The following is a 13138-nucleotide window of genomic DNA, read 5'->3' as shown; positions in this document are numbered from 1 at the left end:
CAAATGCTTATTGAACTAAAGTTTTTTTTGCTAAATTGATAGACATTCTATGCAGCAGTATCTGCTGCTCATGAGAATCCAGAAAACGGAAGATAAAAATTAAGCTAATCTTCACTAAGAGTCTATTTCAAGATTAGTTCACCTTTATTCAGTTTCTCCATGCTCACAATTGATGCTAGGTGCCAGCTCCATGAGACAAATAAGATCTCGTTAGCAGACAACTCAGTAATAGTTTCTCTATGTCAGAAATGGGTCATTTCATGTGCCTAATCATGCAAGAGATTGCTTTTTTTTTCCTTTTTGACACAATTCTGATAGTTTTGGAACAGTAAGACTTCAACTTTCACAAAGACATTAAAGGCAAGTTGCTACCTCAGGTTTGCAAAAAGACATCAGTCATATAGTCCACACTCCTTGGGCCACTTGAGAACTGTCTCTACCCAATGATACCATAGTTACTGATGTTATGTAATTATGTTATGTTAATTTGCACCATCTTAAAAAATGGTCCTATGTCTGTATTTATGCCAAAAACAAATAGTGATAGTAAGTATCACTAATAGATAAAATGCTCAGCACAGAATGACCAATTAATAAATGATAATGAATTACTGACCAAAATCCTTTGTTATAAGATCCAGGTGCTAAACGTTAATATGAAGAATAAATGCAGTCACTGTAACATGCATTACATAAAATACAAGTTGATCCTTGTACAACACAGGGGGTTAGGGGCGCTGACCCTTTGCACAATTGAAAATCTGTGTATAATTTATAGTCTGCCCTCCTTATCAGTGGTTCCCTCTGTATCTGCAGTTCTGCATCCAAGGATTCAACCAACTTCTCATCGTGTGGTACTGTAGCATTTACTATTGAAAATAATCCAGGTGTTAAGTGGACCCGCGCAGTTCAAACTTGTGTTGTTCAAGGGTCAACTGTATTCAATAACCTATCATTATAAAGTTTTCAGATAATTAGAAATTCCTACTTTAAAATAATATAACCAGCCTAAAATTAGATTATTCTTTCAACACTCAATATTATTTGCTACTTTAAAACAATAAATGAAAACAGCACTCACTTGAAAAGAACCTCATTAATTTAAACAGAGCTAATGCAACAAGTTACCTGGGCATACCTATTTTGCATGTATCTTCTGATGTACCCAGAGAAAGCTACTGGGCAAAGAGAGTAATTTTTATGGCACACTGATGCTTTCAGAAATGAGACACCTTTCTAAGGAAGCCAGGCTGGATATGAATGGAATAGAACGTCAATTCCTTGAGAGTTTTATTGCAGGAAAGAAGTGCCTAAATGAAACACTTAAAGACTATAAAAAGGAAGTCCTTCTAAGTACAAGACGAAAATACAAGCTATGTAATCCAAATATATCTATATCATTTTTACCAATGATTACAAATTCCTGATACAGTACCTCAAAAACAATTACCTCTGCTTTCCCCCAAAACTAGAAAGCCAAGTTGTACTGAAGAAATGATAGCTAAATTGTGTAAGTTAATTAAATCTTTGCATGTCTATAATTATTTTTCCTTTATAGGATATATTTTAACAATGCCATCAAAACTGTCTTTGCTATAGTAATGTGTGCCTCGTACCTATATGCCTATATACATATATTAGTATTTCTGGCATTAATTTCAGCTAAAGTCTTTGTAAATATAACTAGTTTTAGAGAAAGATAGCTTTTTAAAGGATCATGTGGAAGCATTCATCTCTAATACAAAAGAAGAAGAAAATACTTAGCAACCAACCAGCTTTAACTTATTTTTCTGAATGACATCTTTGTTTTCCTTTTGGTATATCTCCATTTTCTTTTTGGTGTTGTCCAAATCCACATTGTTGGTCAAGTTGAAAACTGCATCAGAAAAGAAACACTGACATGAAATACAGTTTTAACATAAATCTTGAGAAGATAATAAAAACCAAATATTCATCAGAGTGATTTCTTAATTCATCAGGTTGACAGTCTTTACAGCTTAAGAAACTAGCTCTAGTTCAGCAACTATGTTTTCTGAACCAAATATAAGGAGAGACTGTCAGACTATCACACAGACTATCTAAAGATCTGAATCACCTCAAAAAACCTAAGATACGTGCTTGCCATAATCACAGTGGATTTGATTTTTATAGTGCCCATTTTAACTGTAAAAGTATAAAAAAGATTGCTTAAGTTTTTAAATAAAAAGAGTAAGTCTGGGACCTACTATACCGGTCAGAATCAATACTGAAAAGAATCTATGTGCCAGAAACAGAAAAATTATCCAAAGGAATAAAAAAATATTATCAAACTAGAACAGGTTTTATTCTGATCCTCAACATGGCTAGACACAAGCTTGAATCATTTACCATATAGTCTAGATCTGGGAAACTATGAAATACATGAGTCAAAAATTAACAAGGAAGGTAAAGGAAAATCTGGCACCAAAACTTAAGACTGAAATAATTTAGTAAGAGAAGCCACTGAGATATGTTCAGATAGGTGATAAACTTTCAGTGACTTAGAACGATCTTTTTATAATTCCAACTCAAAATAATTTTCATTATAAATGCCTTACTCCCTTCTAAGTTTACATATGTAAATAAAAAGGTTATTATAATACTCTGAACCAAAAAAACTATTTTAGTATATATAAATTCATATTTTGAAGTACTGCCCCACTGCCCTACCCCTTTCAGTGTTTGTATCAGCCCGTCTAAAGAAGGATCATCATCGTTGTCTCTCCTGTTCCATAATTCAATCCAGACTTCCCTTGGATTCCTCATAATGTTTGTGCATCCATTATTAGCCCTTCTATCCCTTCTCCAATTACTTACCACTGCTTCCTCCAGCTTGACCTATAAACAGGTTTGATCTACCCTAAATAACTCTGCTTTACTCCATGTTTCTACAGATTCCTTCCCCATCTCACTCCTTCATTTAACTAATAACCATCTCAAATAGTTCCTAGATTTTTGCATTAGGTCTGTAAGAGTTGAAAAGTAATATTGGAAGCCCAACAGAGGGTTATCTGTTTTGTTGAGTATTAAACATACTCAAAAGACCAATCTGATCCATAATTTAATTTTTATCTCTTCAAAGGACCAACTTATTTCAGAACATCAATTTATCATAATCATTGTTGAAAATCCAGGCTTATTTAAGTATGTAGAAAAAAAAGAAGCAATTCTCAATTCTATTACATGCAATTTTAAAACTCTGGGAGAAGTGAGAGAAAATGAGAAACAACAGCCCTCTAGCTATTGCTCCAGCTTTTTTATCACAAAGTAGAAAAGAAAATAATAATGGTGGTAAACCAGGGAATCTGTCTAGGATGCAACATAGGGCATTCCCTATAAATCACACTTTGGTCCCAACACAAAATAGTCAGAGAAAGAAGTTCCAAACTAGCAACAGCCCTCAGAAAGACAACTGTGATCCATTCTGATTCCACTATCCTTGCCAACCACTCACAATTTACTCCTTGCATTTAACAGCCATCCACTGAACCACCAAATCCAAAAATCTTTCACAACCTCTACCACCTTCAACATCTACGCCCACTTAACAATTTTGATCACTTTTTTTTCCTCAGCACGTCCTTCCCGTGACTAATTTGTTAATATTTTCTCCTGATCTCCTTCCTACTACTACAACTACCCATTCTTGTTTCCATCTCTGCCTCATCTTGCTCTCTAGGTACACTGCATGATTCTGACTTTTGCCCTCTTTCCTCCCTCTATGTTCCTTGGGTAATCTCATAACTTGCCACAGTTTCAAGCAAAGAAATGCCAGGAAAAGCTGATATCATCTCAAAGTACAATTTAGAAAACCCAGCACATAAACATCTCCAAATTTACTCCTCCTTGTAAATTCTTTACCTGTTAATATTATGACTATCATGCTAAGACACCAGGATTTAACATCTCATTCATGTGACCCACTGTCCTTTGCACTCCATAAGCACCAGCTGCAAAATACTACAGATTCTACCACCAAAATCTCTTTAAAACTGCCCTTATTTTCAATGTACCTGCCAGTACTCCAAGCCAGGATCTTATTTCTCCCTGGATAATTTAATCTCTGACTTAACTTCCTGTCTCCAGAATCTTTGCATCTTTCCCTATTCCCTAACCCCATCCATAGTATACAATGCTGCCAGACTAATATTTCTGAAGCACACCTCAAATCACCTTCCACCTCTACCATCCTATAGTCCTCTCTCATCCCGTCTGCCTTCCCCCTTTTACTAGGAAAAAACAAAATCAAACACTTTTAGAATCCAGAGCCCTTCCTAATTTGCCTATAACTACTATAAAGACCTATCTTGAAACTAGACAGGTGTGCATTTCCCAAATGTTCCCCACATTTCCTGGTCCAGTTCCTTTGATCATACCATTGCCCAGAATGCCTGATCCCCCTTTCTTATTTTTGAAAATATACCCAATCTTCAAATGTCTACCCAAATACTATCTTTTCCATGAAGTTCTCCCCGGTTCCCCTAACTAGAAATAACTTCCTTCTCTTATAAATGTGGAAAAATTATTCACAGCTCATATAAAAATCTCTTTCTACTTTACATGATATGTATACACATACACAGCAATCTTTACTTTGCACTTCATCATATTTTCTATAATCTCTGTATCATCACTTCTCCATTCACAATGCCTTGAAAAAAAATCCAGTCTTAACTCTTACATTACTTTTCCCTCTCTGCTTTGAGAGTTTTGCAGATTCCTCAGAGCCTCTTCAAGAACCAAGGGAAAGAGAGATTGAGCAATCCAACCAAAGTAGTTTTCCTTCATTTGTCTTCTTGAAGTGATCTCCTTCTCAAAACTCTGCTTGATGTAAAACAACTATAACCCAATTAAAAAAAAAAAAAACCTCTATAGCACGTGTATGTGGGCACACCCATGTGTATCTATGAAACATCTCAAAGATCTATAAAACACGTATGATAGGCACTACATCTAGCATTTGACCTAATTGTATCACTTAATCCTCCTGATAATCTTATGAGATATGTGAGGTACTACTGTCATTTACACTTTACAGGTAAGGTTTAAAGATATTAAATAACTACGTCCAAGGTATAGTAAATGTTGGAACCAGGATTTTAACCTAGGCTGATTCCAAAGCCTGAAATTTTTTTTTAATTTCTATTGGAGTATAGTTGATTCACAGTGTTGTGTTCCAAAGCGTGAACTTTTGTTTACAATGCTAGTTTTATTGCTTCTCTCTATGCCTGAAGACCACTGCTAGCCCAGTTCAGCTAGTTCTCTGCATCTGTACAGGCCACACTTTCCTATTTCCATACCTGTGAGCAAACTGCTCCCACAGGGCCCATCTTAGTACCAGCCTCAACCCAGAACAACTGTGAATATCTGTATCTGGCTACCCTTCTATGTCCAGCTTAATCAGCAGCTCTTCCTCATAACTCACTTTGCAGGTGCAAATCCTCTCCAGCCTCCATCCCTGAATGCTATAACTCACTTTGCAGTTAGAAATCCCCTACATCTCTCCACCCCTGAATGCTCACAACAGATTACGTAATATCGTTCTGGTGGTATTTATCCATTTTCTACCCTGTATAATTATTTTCAATGTACCTATCTATTTGACCTAATAGAGTGGTCCTTGAGGGCAGATTCTAGGACTGATTCTGCTTTATCACTCCCAGCATTTAAATAAAAAACTTTCACTATACACCCATTAGAATGGGCAAAAACCAACACATGATGACACCAAATACTGGCAAGGATGTGAGCAACAGGAACTCTCATACACTGCAGTGGGAATGCAAAATGGCCCAGCACTTTGGAAAACAGTCTGACAGTTTCTTACAAAACGAAAGATACTCTTATCATACAATCCAGCAACTGCCCTCCTTGGTATTTATCGAAAGGAGTTAAAAACCATGTCCACACAAAAGCCTGCATACGAATGTTTACAGCAGCTTTATTCATAATTGCCAAAACACGGAAGCAATCAAGATGTCCTTCAGTAGTTTGAAAAGATAAATAAACTATAATATATCCAGACAATGGGATATTATTCAGCACCAAATAATAACAGTAATAATAATAAGCTATAAAACCATGAAAAGACATGGAGGAACCTTAAATGCATATTACTATGAGAAAGAAAACAATTTGATAAGGCTACATACTGTACGATTCCAACTATATGACACTCTGGAAAAGGCAAAAATATGGAGACAGTAAAAAGATCCGTGGTTGCCAGGGATTCGGGGGAAGGAGGGACAAACAGGCAGAACACAGAGGAATTTCTGGGTAGCCAAACTATTCTGTACAATACTATAATGGTGGATACATGCCATTATACAGTTATCCAAACCCATAAAATGTACAACACCAAGAGTAAACCCTAATGTAAACTATGGACTTAGGAGATAACGATATGTCAATGTAGGTTCATTGACTGTAACAAATTTACCACTCTAGTGGGGTATGTTGATAGTGAGGGAGGTCTGTGCATGTGTGGCACAAGGGGTATACAGGAACTCTCTGTACATTCCCTTTAATTTTGCTGTGAATCTAAAACTGCTCTAAAAAATCAAGTCTATTTAAAAAACAACAGGAACTTCTCATCTGGTAAGAGCTCAAGAAATGCTTGTTGAATTATTACAAAAGGGAAAAAAATAAATAAACCAATGCTGGGGGTGAGGGAATGGACGAAATAGGTAAAGCTGATTAAGAGGTACAAACTGCCTGCTTAAAGTAAGTCATAAGTCATAGGGATGTAATGTACATAGGGAATATAGTCAATAATACTGTAACTACTTTCTATAGTGATGGATGAGAACCGGTCTTATTGCAGTGATCATTTCATAATGCATAAAATTAGCGAATCACTATGTTGTATACCTGAAACTAAGACAATATTGCATGTTAATTATAACTCAATAAGAAACTAAAATAAAAAATAAATCAGGGCTTCCCTAGTGGCGCAGTGGTTGAGAGTCCGCCTGCCGATGCAGGGGACACAGGTTCGTGCCCTGGCCCGGGAAGATCCCACATGCCACGGAGCGGCTGGGCCCGTGAGCCGTGGCTGCTGAGCCTGTGCGTCCGGAGCCTGTGCTCCTCAACGGGAGAGGACACAACAGTGAGAGGCCCGCATACCGCACAAAAAAAAAAAAAGCAAAATTAAATCAATGCTAATATTTATAATTATCTTGATAAATATAGATTTAATTTAAATGAGCTTTATAATTATAGAACTGAATTATACAGAATGGCAAAGTAAGCAGGTGCAAAACTACAGGAAAATAATCTTTGTTTCTTATGGTATGAATCTACTGACAAGTAAAGGTAATCAAGTTGATATCCTATGTTGAACTCTACTAGAATGTTTACAGCAGTTTAAGAAAAAAATATTACAATTTATCAGCAAGCTAGACAATGTACTAATTTAAACTTCCCATTAAATAGAACCTAGAAACAGTAAAGTTAAAATCTAAGTGAAAACTGTTTATAGACAATTTTTCTTTTTGCTTATTAAAAACTTTATGATGAATTCTAATGAAACTAAAGTAACTAATTTGTTTATTTCATTCTTTAATTGAAAAAGCAAAGGTAACAGCAATATAATAGATACAAATTGTAATCATAATACAAATCTCTTCCTTTAAAAAAAAGAAAAAAACATAAAAGTGGATTACAATTTTGAAACATTTTCAGAAGAAGCAAGTCTCATTCACGCCACAATGAATCAGGTTGGTATAATAGCCTTGAAGAAAAAGGAACAATTTTCTGTAACAATCATTTGGCCCTTTATCTATCTGGTTACTAGTTTAGCTCAGAGGTTGATCTGCCTTTAGTCAAGTATTAAAAGCCAACAAAAAACCTATTGTATTTTCTGAAAGATTTAGTGTTATTTGAGTACAATTTTAAAGTCTTTTTGACATCCAGAATTTATAATTAAAGCCCTTAGGACTTTCTCACCCTTTTAAAATAAGCATACCCTGAACCAAAAGAATGTTTATTATGAAACTAAGGACAAACCTTTGAGATAATCCCTGAGGCCAAAAGGAACAAGAATTTTTATGTTTAGATTGTCATAACCACAGAAAAGAGCCTATTATTAATGCTATAAGAAAGTTCACCTTCATGTGTGCCCCCTCTACTGTAATTTTTATGCCATTATTTGAAATTCTAATACTTTAAAATTTTATATTCATGATATTCAAAGGATTCATAATGAAATTTATATAACAAAATGACCAATCCCCAATTTATAAATCCTCAAACACTGAGTCCTTAGCCACCCTACCAACTCTATTCCTTTCACTCTAACCATCTTCAGTATCACCCTCTTACCTTCCCTCCTTCCTTCCAAACTTCTTTAAGATCCTTCAAAATATAGCTCCAACCTACTTTTTTCTCTCATCTCCCACTATTCTACCAATCTGCATCCCATGTTCTAGGCTCAGACTACTAACTATTCTCTGAGACTACTAAGCACTTTCATGGGCTCTGAGAGAGGAAAACCCATGTTCAAAATCTAGCTCCATTATTTACTAGCAATGTGATCTTCAGCACAATACTTAAACTCTCTGTGCCCCCTCTCCATATGCAAAACAGGGATTAAAATGCCTATCTCAAGAGTTGTGAAAATTATACTTTTGATTAACACAGAGATAGCCAATACAGATACCACAAACATCCAACTAATCACCTTTGAAAGCATGAATAAGACACAAAGTACACAGGTACTGAAACAAGATTTTAAAAGGAAGTTTAAAAAAAAAGAAAGTTTTATTTATACCATAACCATCAGAACAATGACACATAACTAAGTGGTGCAGTCACACCCTAACAAAATTTAAGAGGGCTACCCTCTTTTATTACCCTCATTTCCATACTCTACCCAACAAAACAATGGAAAATAATGCCAGTTCTCCCACTTTTATTTTCTAGATTAACACCAGCAACTGCTCAAGGTCAGAATACTGCAATTCATCCTTGCCTGCTCTTTCTAACCTCACTACCTACACGAAATTAGTCACTCGAATATTTTAGTTCTAAAACATCCCTTTTACCTACCTCCCTCAGTTACTACCTACTCTAAGCACTCATTATTTCTCACCCAAATTGCTGCTACAGCCCCCAAAAAATGGTTTCCCAGCCTCGAGTATCTCCTGTCAATATTCCACATCACTACCACAGTATGTGGCTGGCCATAGAATAAAATCTTACCCTTACAGTCTAGCTTACAAAGCCCTCATTAACCCAGGTCCAATCTGTTTTTCAAACCTCATTGCTAGTCATTCCCCATGTCTACCTACCTATAACAGATTACTTGCTACATTACCCAACATGCTCAACACCTTTATATCTCTGTGACTTTGTCTTTTGCTACAAATGTTCTTCCATCTTCTTTCTACCTGGTAAACCACTATTCATCTTTTAAGATCGAACTCAAATGTGTTCAAACTCTACCTCTATTTCCTAATGCTGAATTAACTGTTTTGCTATCTATATTCCTGAAACACTTTATAAATAAATGCCTACACTGCTTTCACATTAAATTATAATTACATAATTATCTCCCCCTTTAGAGTATGAACTTACTGAACACAAAGATCATATATCCTCAGCAAGTAAATAGTTCACATAGAACAATTACTATTTGCTGAATTGAGCTAAAGTTCAGAAAATAAACTATAAGTCCATGAAGCGAGGTCCCAAACTTCATCAATATTTTCAAATGCAGCAGAACTGCTCTTTGTCTAACATGATCAGGATCAGTAGTTGATTACTTAGAAAAGTCTGTTAAAGAAGGGAAACATACATACACTCTTCTTAAACACTTTATTTTAACTTAAAGCATATGCAGTAAGTGTATAGTCATTCTCTAATGTAATAACACACAGTCAAGATACAGTTTTTAATGGGAATTGTGCTTCCTTCTTGCATAATCCATACCTGTCATTTATACTGCTCAGTTTCCATCTTTTTAAAATGGATCAAGGACCTGAGAACTAGAATCCTTCTAGAGGTTTGTAATTTTTCCCAATCTTATAAACTACTTAATTAAATTAATTACAAGTACAACTGACATAAGAAGGTTTGGTTACCAGTACAACCAACTCGATATATAACTGAACTGGTGAGAGAAGTACAGAGGTATAGAAATCTTCTAATGGACAAGATTCATCATGCATTCATTATGCTTCGATCATCAGTCAGTACATGTTACAGAAGGACTGGGAAATATCAGTTACTCCAATGAGTCAATTAAGCGGAGTTTTGTTAAGAGAGCACCAACATAATGCAACTAAAGATAGTCCTTCGTGAATATATCAATACATAATAGCAGAATCACTTTCAGATTAAATGCTCTGAGCCAGCTTTCTTATCTGGTAAAGAAAAAATGGCATATTGTAAGCCCTAATATCTGGACTTGCTCTTACCTGTCAATCCTAGCTCCCACTTCTGGACACGATTTTACCTATGGGTCCTCAGGTTGTTCATATCTTCAAACTTCATAGCAAAAAACACGTATTTCTTAAAATCATGGCTCAACTAAAACCTTGTTCCAGAATCACGATCCCATCTTCCCCACCTTCTTGGTCCATCAGTTTCTTTTAATTATCCTACCTGCCTGCTTGGACTTGAGACCATGTATTCAACTTGCTCTGTGACATCTATAATCTCCTTTCCCTTTATTGCCTGACCAGACTTTTGAATAACAACACGGCCTTCAAAATAAATGTAAGCTAAGTGTCTTCCTGCTTGGTGTCCAACTGCCTGTCCTAAACCAAATATCTAAGTATAGTCAGATTTCTACATAGCTGCACACTTGCCCATTCTTGCAGATTTGTTTTCAGTTTATCGTCTCAGTCTACATCCTAACTTTTCTACTTTGTCTTAGCACTCCCAATTCTACCATCTTTTCAGCTAAAGTTCATAGCCATTCATGGTTGCTAAGACTACATACAAAGTACAATGAATACAATTAGAATAAAAAAGCAATGGCTCCAAGGCACTAAAAGATCCCAGAAAAAGCCTAACTTATGTCTGTACATGCTACTTGCTATGATACAATAAATGAACTTAGATATTTTAGAAAAGTTTCAATAACAGGTGAAACAAAAGATTTTCTGGGTTTTTCTTAGTTAATAAAGAAATTAAAGGAACTAGAATACTCCACTCCTCAGGAATTTGAATTTTCTAAATATTTACCATATATAAATATTTTAAAGAATGATAAATTTTATTATAATCATATTTTAAACACAAAATAATGTGAGTATAGCTTGGTTATCAGGTTTGAGAGAAGAATAAAAAGATAACTGTTTAATTCTCTTAATCTTGTTCTAATTTTCATAGTCTCTAATTTTTGTATTATTTCCAAACCTATGGTGAGTAATATTATGGCAAGTTTTTAAAAAACAACATTAATTATTTTAATTGATGTATAACAAATTCAGACTTTTTAACATCTGTGACATCTTATTAAAAAAACAGAAACAATACTTTCTTTTGATGAACGCTTCTTTTTGACTAATCACAATAGAAAGAATAAGCACTAAGATTACTCTAACTTCAGATTCTAGAATAACATTGAATAATAGAATGCCACTTCAACAGTCAACTGCTCAAAGTATTTTCAAATTACTGCATGCACAGAAGCATAAATGATGATAAACAACTTATGGCTTTAGTCACCATGGAAACCCTATTTCTTAAAAAACTGAATATTTTTTTCTTGCTTACTCTAATACATCATCAACGTATAGATGATATATACACATACAGCCTTGCTTCCCATCTATAAAGTAGTAGTACCTCTATTAGTCATATTTTTCCTAAGACAAAATGTTTATTACTTAAGTATGTCCTTTAAGTGCAATGCAAAATAATTAGGTAAACATCAGCTACTACAACAAAACCTGTCAGAGACTTTTATATGAGATGTTCTCCTAGGCATCTAAAAGATAAAAGCACACAGGCTGGCACACCAAAAGTATAAGCATTAAAAACATACCAATTTCTTCCACTTCTTCCAGGAAATCATTATATTCTCTTAGACTAGGAAAGTCTTCTTCCCTTTTATTGTATCTTTAAGAGAAGAAAAAAATGAACATATTCCATATCATTTGCTTTCAATAGTAACTAACTGGTTTGTTTGTTCTTACTAATTCATACATGATACGTAAAAAAAGACTGCTTACAGCGTAAAACAGTTTTCTTGACACCAGGTTTGTAACTACAGCAAGAATGTTCTTAAATTCTTATGACTACAGAGAAGAAGTAGAATCAGGAGAGAATGGTACAACATGTAAAATCCTAAGACTTAAGGGAAAAATAAAGAAATTAGGACACTGAAGAAATGGGAAATGAGCTTAAACAAGGTCTATCATTGGAATTATGATATTGTTTACTTCTAATAAATAAGAGTCACTAATTTCCAGAAAGCTAAAATTAATTAAAAAGACACCTTCCTGGGATTTCCCTGGTGGCACAGTGGTTAAGAATCCACCTGTCAATTCAGGGGACACGGGTTCAATCCCTGCTCCAGGAAGATCCCACATGCCGCGGAGCAACTGAGCCCGTGCACCACAACTACTGAGCCCATGAGCCCATGCTCCGCAACAAGGGAAGCCACTGCAATGAGAAGCCCGTGCACCACAAAGAAGAGTAATCCCCACTCGCCGCAACTAGAGAAAGCCCGAGTGCAGCAACAAAGACCCAACACAGCCAAAAATAAATAAATAAATTTTAAAAAATAAAATAAATAAAATGTTTCTCTAAAAAATAAATAAAAAGACACCTGCCTGTTTTTCATGACAGTTACAGTCTAAAGGATGCTAGATCAAGAAAATCTATAAATATTATAAGTGTGCCTGTGAAGAATTAGGAAACGAGAGGGCTTAATGAAAAAGATAAGAATCTAAGAGAGACTATCTCCCATAAGCAATCCAAAAACTAAAAGAGTAGCTTGGGGTATTGATAAAGTAACACTTTATCTAGTAAAGTACCTAGAAAGATGCCGCTAAAACATTGGTGACCAATGTTGAAATGTAGACCACCTAGATAGATAGATATTAATTCTTTAAACCTAAAAAACAACAAAACTAACATACCGTTGTAAAGCAATTATACTCCAATA

At 35.1% G+C, this 13138-nt stretch overlaps 1 protein-coding gene across 3 annotated transcripts in view; it reads right to left on the bottom strand.

The window, feature by feature from the left end:
• Positions 1-13138, bottom strand: part of MNAT1 (MNAT1 component of CDK activating kinase) — a 217268-nt gene that overhangs the window by 156326 nt on the left and 47804 nt on the right. For all 3 annotated transcript variants that reach the window (XM_027111419.1, XM_027111417.1, XM_027111418.1), the window contains exons 3-4: positions 12014-12087; positions 1773-1876 (exon numbers count right to left, since the gene is read on the bottom strand). In XM_027111419.1, the coding sequence (XP_026967220.1) occupies positions 1773-1876; positions 12014-12087 (178 nt within the window). The remainder of the gene's footprint in view (positions 1-1772; positions 1877-12013; positions 12088-13138) is intronic.

This window comes from Aethalodelphis obliquidens, unplaced genomic scaffold (assembly GCF_003676395.1).
Source record: "Aethalodelphis obliquidens isolate GAN/ISIS:26980383/991018 unplaced genomic scaffold, ASM367639v1 scaffold10, whole genome shotgun sequence".
Classification (NCBI taxonomy): domain Eukaryota; kingdom Metazoa; phylum Chordata; class Mammalia; order Artiodactyla; family Delphinidae; genus Aethalodelphis; species Aethalodelphis obliquidens.
This window is presented reverse-complemented; position numbering and strand designations above follow the sequence as displayed.